We start from the raw sequence: 11,145 nt of genomic DNA, 5'->3' as shown, positions 1-11,145 counted from the left end.
TTTTTCTCGCCGTCTCTACATACAAACTACTCAAGAAAAAAAAGTGATTGAACTTTTTTTCAACATTTAACTTTGAACTTTTTTTCCATTAATTCTAGACATTAATTCTAGATTCCAACCTCTGACTGCACTCGGTTTATTTGAATTTTTAACTATTTTTCTACATAGGAGAGTCATTAATGAGGGCAATGACCCTGTGACCTGTGACCCTGTACAGCACCAATATAGAGCAGATGGAAAGTTGAGGGTTTTTTTTATACGCAGCCTGCAGACATGAAATATGTTGACAGAATCTTGATTCCGTCAGGTGTCCTTGGGTGTCTTGAAAGGCACCTACAATTAAAATGCATTATTATTATTATCATTATTATTATTATTATGAAATAAACAAAACCTATTTTTTTTAACATATATAATTTCTGCCTGAACGTGGAAAAAAAACGCTAAAAAGAAGCTCAAGTTTTGCCCATGAAACCACTTGTGAGTTGACCTGAGGGACGAGCGCTCTGGATGAGCTTTTCATTGATTCACATTGCAAGGAAACTCGTCGGGGTGGGTGGGGCTACCAGCTATGGGGCCAATGAGCTCCAGGAACAACTGGCGGTGAAGGAATGAAGGAATGTTAGCGGGAGGGGGAGGGAGAAGGGGAAGGGAGGGAGTGGGGGCTGAAATATGAAGCTAAAAACAAATTAAATAATAATAAAAAAGTGTTGGGCCTTCATCTTAATAAGCAGCGGTCGCTAAGCAGCCATAAAACCACAGAAGAATTTCTCAAACGCTGGAGGCGGTCGTCTCAGGTGGGACTTTGTTTTGGAGGTGTGGAAGAAAAAAACGCAACTTCCTGTCCCCTCAAAGTCCAACTGGTGGCCGCTGAAACTCCAGGAAGGAAAAAAACAAATGTCCAAGTCTCCATCCGACGTTCTCTCACGTTCACGGCTGAAGCTCCTCAATGATGGAGGAGGAGGAGAAGAAGGAGGAGAAGAAGGAGGAGAAGGAGAAGGAGAAGAAGGAGAAGAAGAAGCGGTTTGTTTGTGGTTCATGTTAGAGGTGGAGAAGATGTAGAAGTCCAGTTTGCTGAAGAAGGCCGCAGGTTCCCCTCCTGGTGGGAAAAGCAGGGGCACCTGAGCGCTCTGCGTGTGTGTTTGTGTGTGTGTGTGTGTGTGTGTGTGTGTGTGTGTGTGTGTCTAGGGCAGCGTCTGGCTGGCGAAGAAGGCCTTTGTCTCTCCACAGGTGGGGTTGGTGCACAGCGGGCAGCGCAGCGTCAGCTGGCGGGAGCAGGGCTGCTTGGACTGCAGGTGGGAGTGGACCAGGTCTGCCAGAGCCTGAGGACCAGAGAGAGCTTTACTGTAGGACGCCGGGGGGGGGGGGGGGGCAAACTACGGCTCGGGGGCCACATGCGGCCCGTTAAGTATTTTAATGGAGAAGATGAAATGATATTAAGAGTCAGTCAGTCATAAAATAGCTGCATTTCAATAAAGAGCCAAACACTGTGGGGCTTCAATGACACTAATTTCGCTCTAACATTGAAATTAAATACATAATAAATTCAGCCGAGCCGAGCCGACACGCCAGCAGGTGGCGCCACTTCTTTCCTCTCTTTTCTTTTTCGTGAATATTAACCTTTAATATTCATCACCAGGACGGTGATGTCATCGTGGGACGACCTGCTGGAGACTCTTCATCACCAGTCCCTCCTCATCCGCCTCCACGACAGAGGTCACAATATCTGAGCCGATGAAGCTGCAGTTTGGTCTGATGGAGCAGAACTTTCTGCTCCACCACCACCCGAAGCTGTGGCCGTCAAGAGTGAAGAACCCAGCAAGCCAAGCCGTCCTTGCCACCAACTACCACCTGATCACGAGCACCATATTGATTCACACACACACACACACACACACACACACACACACACACACACACACACACACACACACACACACACACACACACACACACACACACACACACACACACACACACACACACAGCCTTGGCGAGCCAGCGGTTTTGAGCGGGCGGCCAGGAGGTTCAGTTCTACCGTCGTCAGCTCGAAAGGGTTTCATTGATCTGCTCCCCCCAAACCTCCCCATCCAGCCCCGCCCCCCCCCCGCCCCCATTCCCAACCCTTTAATAAACCCTGTTCACACACACGCACACACACACACAGCCTCACTGTTTGACGCTGAGATGTTCCAGCTGTTCCTCTGCTGAGTTTTCCACTGAACTCTGATCTTCCCCTCAACTCCAGCAACTTCCCTCTGAGGCTTCCCATGCAAATACCAACCAACCAATCGGACGCACCTTCATGAAGAGGGGGTTTCCATTCAGCGACTCTGCTCTCCTGATGTTCTCCACTCCACACTGCGGACAGAGAGAGCAGGGCAGCAGCAGCAGGTGGGTCAGTGGAGTCGACTCGCAACGACACAACAAGCAGACGGTGGCTTTCACTTGGTCTCTCCACCCCCCCCCACCCCCCCACCCCCACTGCACTTTGTCAGCAGCCTGGATGGTTTTCAATAGAAGATCAACACCTGAGCAGGACCTGTTGCATTTGAAAATCATTCAGGTGATGGAGGAACTGAGTCCCTGTGGAGTGACGTGCAGGACTGCAGCCAGCAGGGAGCCATGCAGTAGCATGCATGCAGCAGCATGGAGTAGCATGCAGCCTCCACAGCAGCTCAGAGGAAGTCACCTCCAGGCTCAGAGTGCGTGACGCTCACCAGCCACTTTAAAGGCACTTCATGAGTCACACTATTAACAGGCTAAAATTGGGTTTCAAAAAGTGCCAGAAATCTGCATTATATATATATATATATGTATATATATAATGTGGCTGCAAAAAGACTAAAAATGAGTGATTGTCAAGTTCACAACTTTACAAACTGGTAGACAAAAAAAAATTTCTTGGGTCTAATTTGGCAGTTGATTGAATGAAGAGAAGAGAAATGACTCTGCATGTGTGTGTGTGTGTGTGTGTGTGTGTGTACGCATGTAGCGTGCGTGTCTTTGTGGCACCAGTCACATTGATTAGTGGTCACCTAACTGGTGCCTCCACCCAGACAGAGGTCACACACACACACACACACACACACACACACACACACACACACACACACACACACACACACACACACACACACACAGATATCAATTGGAAATTTGTGGACGTTGTTCACAAAAATCAACGGTGTTTTCGTGACTTCCTCCATCAGCGGCGGCGACGCCCACTCTCACCTCCTCGCCCAGCACCTGGCCGTACTCGATGTCCAGCTCGTGTAGCGTCTCGATGTGGTCGGAGGTGAAGGCGATGGGCACCAGCAGGATGTTCTTCTTGCCTCGCTCGCACAGGCCTTTGATCACGTCGTCCGTCTGGGGGCCGAGCCACGCCATGGGCCCCACCTGAGGGGGAGCGAGGGTGCACGTGTCACTCCAGCAATGACATCACCAAGGGAGGCTACAGAGGCGGCGGGTCTGTCACTGAAAGGCTCTGCGGGGCTTTCACTTTGAAAGCGATAATGTGGTTCACGCGGCAATATCAGACGGACCAGTGGCTCCATCTTGTGGCGACAAACATGTGCATGTGGGTTGTGAGTGAAATAAAGTGCAATTGGAGACTATAGAGTGATTTCTATGTAATATAGACATCATCACCCTAATGAGATAATGGCCCAAGATATACAATCATGTTTATTTTTTTTATTATTTTTTTTAAATAAAATAAATAAAATTTAATTTTGTCTTGAATATTTGCTTCAAGCTGGGATTGGCAGGTACAGAAGATGGATGGATGGATGGATGGATGGATGGATGGATGGATGGATGGATACTAGCTAACATTACATACCAGTAGTCACAGAGCTTGCACTGCTTCTCCATCCCTCAGTTCCCCCACATGAAATACGACACTCGGCCCTACTGTGACGGTTACAGCGAACAACCACCACTAGATGGTGCCACTGTGCGGGCTCACTCACCCTGGACTGCCATACTAGTCTGTAGGGGTTACAGTGTCCCAGTCTCTCCATGACCCTCTGAACGGTGGCTCCCACTTCCTGGGGGTAGGGGTCACCCCGGTTCACCACCTGCAGGCAGGACGCAGAGAGGAACTGCTGTTACTGCTGTTACTGCTGCTGCTGTCACCACCAGTCAGAGGATCAGCTGCAGCAGCAGCAGAGAGGAACTTCTGTTACTGCTGTCACCACCAGTCAGAGGATCAGCTGCAGCAGCAGCAGGGCAACAGAAGGAGCAGAAGTGACGCAAGAAGCCCGTCTTGCTTGGGGATTCTATCAGGGACTCCAGCAACACACGGTGGGTCTCGCTCCAACATTGATATTTATTGAAAAAATCTTTCCATATGCAGCCAAACACATTTTGCCTCAACACTGAATATGGAACAAGCAATGTTTAAGACTATACAATAAATAACTTTGTAATTGCAAAGTTAAAGAAATGTCAATAAAAATCGTATTGCTCTTTTTTATTGGCAGTCTTCTGATATAAATTTCAACTCTGACCTTTGGTAGTGATTTTTGTACAGCCTCATGGGCCAAATATAATGACAATGCAGGCCCAATTTGGGCGGCGGGCCAGAGTTTGACACCTATGCTCTAGTAGTAAAAAAACAGAGTTAACTGCTACAGTTGTATTCAATAAGATGCCTAATGATACATCCGTTTTGTTTGCTTGTTCATATTAAAACTTGCAAAAATAAAAGGTTAAAAATAAAAAACAGAGTTACTGTGTGGTGCTTACAGCCATGGGGAGTGAGTGTGCTGAGAACAGGATGACAACATCGTCCCTCTTGTCCTCGGGGAACTTCAGCAACTCGTTTTGGACGTGTTCTGCAAAACACTGCAAAATGCAGCCGGACAAAGCAACACACATTCACACACATTCAAGAGAGAGTGTTTAGTTTTTTTCTAAATCACATTTTGCTAAAACATTTAAAGTTCCTTTAACAATCAAATCAGACAAGTAGGCAAAGAGGAATTGTGATAGTGCGAGTAACACAACGATGGACGCGAGATGAGCAAACGAGGACGAGCGTCTTACTTCCACCAGCAGGGGGTGTGTGGGCCAGCGGTCGATGACGCTCCAACTCATTTTGGGCCGCTCGTCTCTGTTGCTGTAGTAACGGTAGATGGCGTTCAGACTGCTGCCTGTTTACACAAAAACACATTATGTCATTAACAGCGCCACCCGGGGGCCGGAGGGCAGGTTGGCTGCTCGCAGACGGGCGTGATGGGATCAGACAAAGAGGAGGGGAATTATCACTGTGTTTTCCCGGAGAAATCCAAAACATTGAGCTGAAGCTTGGAGCAGAGAGACAGAAAGAGACTCAAACAAGTTCTGCTGATGGTTTACATGGTAATAAATGCATCATTATGCAGCAGAAATGCACAGCTGTGTTTGCAGCTTGTGTACTGCTGGCTAACACGGCTTTACACTGCAGCCTGAACTGATTTAGCCTCTGGAGTAACATGTGTATTTAGACCGCCGGAAATTAATATCAGCAATGACATGAAAAAAAAAAAAACAGTTTTCAGATGGAAATGAAAAAATTAATTTTCCCTCTATCCTTCCCTTTTTACTTTTAACTATATGATGCATTTGTGTGTTTGGTTGCAGTGTTGCGTGGCCACCTGTGGTGGAGCAGCTGTACTGCGGGTACTGCGTGAAGGCCACGGCTCGCTCCACGCCGTCTTTCTCCATCTCCTTGATGGCGTCCTCCGTCAGCGGCTGCACGTAGCGGAAGCCAATGTAGAACTTGTGGGGGGCTGGAGAGACGAGGACGGAGAGAGAGTGAGAGGGGGGGAGAGAGAGAGAGACAGAGAGAGAGAGAGAGAGAGAGAGAGAGAGAAGGAGAGAGACAGAGAGAGGGGGAGAGAGAGACAGAGAGAGAGAGAGAGAGAGAGAGAGAGAGAAGGAGAGAGACAGAGAGAGGGGGAGAGAGAGACAGAGAGAGACAGAGAAGGAGAGAAAAAGAGAGAGGGGGAGAGAGAGCGAGACAGAGAGAGAGAGAGAGAGAGAAGGAGAGAGAGAGGGGGGAGAGAGAGAGAGGGAGAGAAAGAAAGACAGAGAGAGAGAGAGAGAGGGGGAGAGAGATAGAGAGAGAGACAGAGAAAGACAGAGAGAAAGAGAAAGAGGAGAGGGTGGGAGAGAGAGAGAGAGACAAAGAGAGAGACAGAGAGAGAGAGAGAAGGAGAGAGAAAGAGAGAGAAAGAGAGAGACAGAGAGAGAAAAGGAGAGAGAGAGAGAGAGAGAGAGTTATCTCAGGACACTGTGCATGTTGAACGTTGAACAGTTGTCCCCACTCACCCCCATCAATAATTAACATTTCGATTGGATGCAACAAATATGTCTATAATGAACCCTCAGGCATGGCTTTAGTATGCAGTCACACTGAGCTGTTTCTGGACGTATCGGAACCCATCATCAGTACCGATTGCAATGTTTAATGCAATTGCAATTGTACTTTGTCGAAATTTTAGCAATATCGCTTTTATTTTGAAAGAAACTGTCATGGAAACACAGCCAGTGTGTCGCCCCTTGATAAAAGCACTGCTGCTCAAACTCTTCCAGCGGCCCAGCGAGCGCCTCGGAGCGTCGACGCAGGTTTGTTGCTTCTTGGTTCTCTTAAGCTCTGCATTGTGAAGCAGTGACATCACACCTGCTGCTGGTTATCAGCAGGGCGTGAGGACGACACTCCTCAACCGTGTCACTATCTGCTCTTGGCAGACAGCAGAGATCTTCGGGTCACATGCGAGCCCAGCCGACCCCACCCACACCGACCCACCCTTACCCCCGACCCAGGAGAAGAGAAGCCACCAGAGACCTGAAGATCTGCCATCCGTAAACTGAAAGGTCAAAAACGCTCCAAACTCACATCCATAACCAATGAGGCCGGGAAGACAATAAAAATCTAATCCGATCTGATCCGACTGAAGCTCTGAAGGGCTCCCCAGGGTCAAGATGCCCACCTGTATCGGGGCTCATGTCGTCCAGCAGCTTCACCATCCCTTCGCCCTGCATGGAGGTCCAGTGTTTGATGGGCGACCCTCCTCCGATCTTGCTGTACTGCTCCTGGATCTTGGGGGTGCGACGCTTGGCGATGAAAGGCCCCAGTTTGCTGTGAAATCAGAGAGCAAACGTTTTCATTGAGGTTGAGAAAGAAAAGAAACATTTCAGGAAAAAAAAAAAAAAGGAGGAGGGGAGAAAAATAAAACACCGAAAATTAAGTTTTGCTGGGTTGATTTGAGTCTGCGGTTTCTTTCAGCGGCAACAAGAGACACGTTGGTTCGCAGTCGGTTATTATGAAACACGGTGCCATGACAAAACAAGCTTCCCCACTTGCTCTCCTCAGGGGGGCCACACTGATGTTTCAGTATCAGCAGCACGACCCTGAATCTCTTCCCGACAGTCACCGGCCGCGTTTCCATGACAGTTTTTCCACACAATAAAAGCGCAACCTGTGCACCAATTGTGCATCAGCCGTAATTCTGGTCAAATCTGGAGACTCCGCTTTGAGGAGGATGGGAGGCACAAAACATTTTGCGCTTTCCCCGGTCAGTGAACTGGTCACGTCGTGACCCCGTACGTCTCGTCCGCTGACGTGTCAGTGCCAAAAAAAAGTGCTTCCGTGACACTTTGGCGATATTCCTCCATGTGGATGTGTGTGGAAAAACCTCCTCATGAGAGCGTCAAAATCGTTCAGCCGCATTTGAGAGGATTTTCCAAGTTTTGCCGTTTCCATCACCAGCTTTTATTGCCATATTTAGGTTACGAGCAATTCTAGGGGTGACGGAAACGCAGCTCGTGACTCCTCATGTGAAGCTCTCATCTAACGTGACCTGGCGTATGATGTTCATCACGGATCAATATCAATAAACAAAGGAAAGTTTTTTTATTTTTTCCTTGGAAAAATGACAACGTCTGTGTGTTGTGATAAAAAAAAAAAAAAACAGGAGACAATTAGTTTGTAGTGGAGCAGCGTAATCATCAGCATGTGATCCATGGTTGTGTGTGTGTGTGAGTGTGAGTGTGTGTGTGTGTGTGCATACTTCTGCACGGGTAGTTTCATCAGGTCCGTGTCCATGAACAGTCGTAACAGGAAGTCGTGCACGTCTTCCAGTTTCTCCGGTCCCCCCATGTTGAGCATCAAGATGCCCGTCTTGGGTTTCCTGCGTGCAGCCACACGGAGAGCAACTGAGCAACAGTGAGGTTCAACAATAATGACTCACTGCTTTCCCCCCCCACCCCCCAACAACTCTTCCACAAAGTCTGTTTTTCTTTTGCATTTCTTAGCAACTCTGCGGAGGCCACGCTGGGTGCGCAGGTGCACAGCGCTGCCTGCTGCACCTTAATAAGAGCCTCGAAAGAGCCTTTGAGGAATCCATGACAACCTGAAAGCCACCTGCAGATGATGGATGGACGCCAGAGACTCATGAGGACGGAGATGAGAAGTCGGGGACAGTTGAGAAGTTGCTGGAGTCTTTCAGAGCAGCTTTTTAAAACTTTTGAAAGATTTTGTGAATGTGGGAAAGAAAAACCAACAAGGCCTCATGGTGGAAGAATGAGTTTGGACCAAGACTAGAGACTCGTTTTTGTGTTTCTGCACCACCAACAGGAAGCTGCGGGTGGTGGGAGAAGAAGGCACATGTGTGATGTCAAGGCGACTGGATGGCAATTAAAATAAACATAAATGAATTTGCTGCTTTTGTTTGGAAATCTTGTAACTTGCTACAGCGAGACCCAAACAGGATGGCGGGGGAAGGGAAGCCGAGTTCTTTGCCTTCACAACATCAACTAAAAAAACAGTTTGCGTCATGGTGGACGAAAAGTCAACAGGTAATGGGATTAAGAAACAGGTTTTCTCTACAAGAAGAAGAAGAATGAGTTCTGTTGCACCCACTTTAGTTGTAAATTTTAGTTCTTCTTCTTATTTTTTATTAATTTTTTTTTTAAGTGGATCTTTCAAAGGACCAGGCCATCCTACTTCTCCATTTTCTTTGAGTCTCTCTGACAGACACAGACAGACCTTCCTGCCCGAGTGAGAACACGTGAACACAAAATGCCGCCAAGTGGGTGTGTGTTTGGCACTGGGTGACCAATCAGAAGATCTCGGGTTTGTTTTTCAGAACCAAAATGTGTCTGAGAAAAAAAAAAAAAAAAACACTTAAAAACAATTGTGCATGAAAGGACGAGGAAGAAACAGAGCACTGCAGCCAACACCAGCACACAGGGATTTTCAATGTCTATCTCGACTATAAATTCATAATCACACAAGAGAAGGAAATGCAGTTGAAGGAAGAAGGGTGTTTCCTGTAGAGCGTAGGTGCAGTGGAGTGAGTGTCTCACCTGTTCTCTTGTGTTTCAGGAGCTGCATTCTGAGCCAAAGCTGCAGCTGTGGAATGCCTGCGTACACTCAGACCAACAGTGTTTCTGGCAACTGGTGAGAAGAAGAAGAGCAAACTGACTGACTGAGTGCACAATGGCCACTCGCACACTTTTTTTTTGTCCGGTTGAATGAATATGACTCAGCGTCGTGCGTGCCATTTTCCACTACTTTAGATATTTAGTTTACCTGCCTCCTGAACTTAGAATGGTTTAACAACTAACAAGAAACGCTCTATGGATTTGTAATCGATTATTAATGTCTTTAATGGGTCAAAAACTGAAAAATGACCACAATAAATAACACTTAATTATTTCTCTTAAACTACTTTTCTAGTCATAGAAACTTGTATATTATTGTTCCGAGTCAAAAAAGTATTTTATAATGACACGAATGGAAGGCATATAAAAAAATACATATAACATTGTAAATGCACTTTTAATTTTGTAACCCACGGTGCAGTATTCTAAAGCGCCAGCAGAGGGCCCGCTGCGATTATGCAAGTTGACAACGCCGTAATTGTGTAACTCTGTCTGAATGTTTTTGCTACTTGTTTGCGGACACGCGAAGCGGTGTAAACAAGTGTGAGTCGCATTTACACATCGTTTGTCTGTTACTAAAAGCGGCACAAGTCCAAGATAAGTCCCTTATATAACGTTAACATTAAACTGTCACCTACAGTCATGCCGGACTGTGTCAAAGCAGCGACAATTAGCACGCAACCGACAACGGAAACTCACCGAGTGATTTTAGAAATAAAGGTGAAAAGAAACGTCATCGTGCGATATACTTTCCAAATGTCCTTCTACCTCAATAGAAAAAGTCTGAAAATATCAGCTTTACAAATGTTTGATTAATTATGGTAATTTGACAGCATAAATTACAAACGCTTAAAGGGATTTAAACGTGTTAATTTACTTAGACGGTTAAATTGTGAAACTCCACACCGGAAACTAACACACGCGGCTGAGGTCTTTACGCTCAATGACGAAAATGATGCCAATGTCAGCAGCATGTTGGTGACTACACGCAGTATTTACGCTAGCCCGGTTTCTTAAAGTGCTTCTTTAAAACAACGTCTCAAAGAAACTCGGAGCCGTACAAACGCAATGCCAACATATTCTAAACGCACCGAATCAAACTTGAGGCTTTCCGTTCACTCGCTTCTAAATGTGAAGCCGAGTTAGCTCCAACAGTCACACTCACATTGGATCAAACGGCGGGCGCTGCCCACGGCTGCCATCATGCTCGGCTCCTCTTCCGCGCCGCTCGCAGGCTCTGCTCGGGCCGAAGGAAGACTGTGGCTGTCCGGGCTCCAGGCTACTGGTTCTGTCCTCAGAGGAACGACTGACCCGCAGCTGTGTCAGTCAGATTCCTTCAGCTACGACCCGGCGGACAATCACTATCAAGGTGTAGTCATGCCAACATTGATACTTCCTGTTTTGAATTTCAAAATAAAATACACCAGCAGGATTATTATTTTTAAAAAAAAAAAATTCTATTAAAAAACCCCTTTACATACTTGCGATGTGAAACTCTTAGTATTTACAAGAAAAAAGCAATCCCAGGATCCCAGAAGAACACTTACAAGAAACATCGCTATTGAACTAATATATTCATTCATTCATTCATTTTCCATACCCGCTTCTTCCTGAGCTCAGGGTGACGGGGGTCTGCTGGAGCCTATCCCAGCTGTCTTAGGGCGAAGGCAGGGTGACACCCTGGACAAGTCGCCAGCAACTAATATATTG

At 46.8% G+C, this 11,145-nt stretch overlaps 1 protein-coding gene across 1 annotated transcript; it reads right to left on the bottom strand.

The window, feature by feature from the left end:
- Nucleotides 1-1,184: 1,184 nt before the first annotated feature.
- On the bottom strand, nucleotides 1,185-10,780 carry fech (ferrochelatase). The gene is made up of 11 exons (XM_076029283.1): nucleotides 10,601-10,780; nucleotides 9,358-9,448; nucleotides 8,061-8,180; nucleotides 6,981-7,129; nucleotides 5,643-5,777; nucleotides 5,053-5,159; nucleotides 4,753-4,851; nucleotides 3,975-4,082; nucleotides 3,235-3,399; nucleotides 2,302-2,361; nucleotides 1,185-1,322 (listed from the first exon to the last, which is right to left on the bottom strand). The coding sequence occupies exons 1-11, from the start codon at nucleotides 10,638-10,640 to the stop codon at nucleotides 1,185-1,187; spliced, it is 1,212 nt and encodes a 403-aa protein (XP_075885398.1). The 5' UTR covers nucleotides 10,641-10,780.
- Nucleotides 10,781-11,145: the final 365 nt, after the last annotated feature.

Source organism: Nelusetta ayraudi, unplaced genomic scaffold (assembly GCF_046127955.1).
Source record: "Nelusetta ayraudi isolate G7.1 ecotype Tasmania unplaced genomic scaffold, CSIRO-AGI_Nayr_v1 ptg000026l, whole genome shotgun sequence".
Lineage (NCBI taxonomy): Eukaryota > Metazoa > Chordata > Actinopteri > Tetraodontiformes > Monacanthidae > Nelusetta > Nelusetta ayraudi.
This window is presented reverse-complemented; position numbering and strand designations above follow the sequence as displayed.

What these genes read in the sequence shown, in the direction of transcription:
- fech (XM_076029283.1), bottom strand. Translation starts at nt 10,640, where the DNA reads ATGATGGCAGCCGTGGGCAGCGCCCGCCGTTTGATCCAAT. An exon ending in GACTAGTATGGCAGTCCAGG is followed by an intron (nt 3,400 to 3,974) that starts GTGAGTGAGCCC and finishes GCTCCCCCTCAG; the next exon opens with GTGGGGCCCATGGCGTGGCT. An exon ending in GCCAGGTGCTGGGCGAGGAG is followed by an intron (nt 2,362 to 3,234) that starts GTGAGAGTGGGC and finishes CTCTGTCCGCAG; the next exon opens with TGTGGAGTGGAGAACATCAG.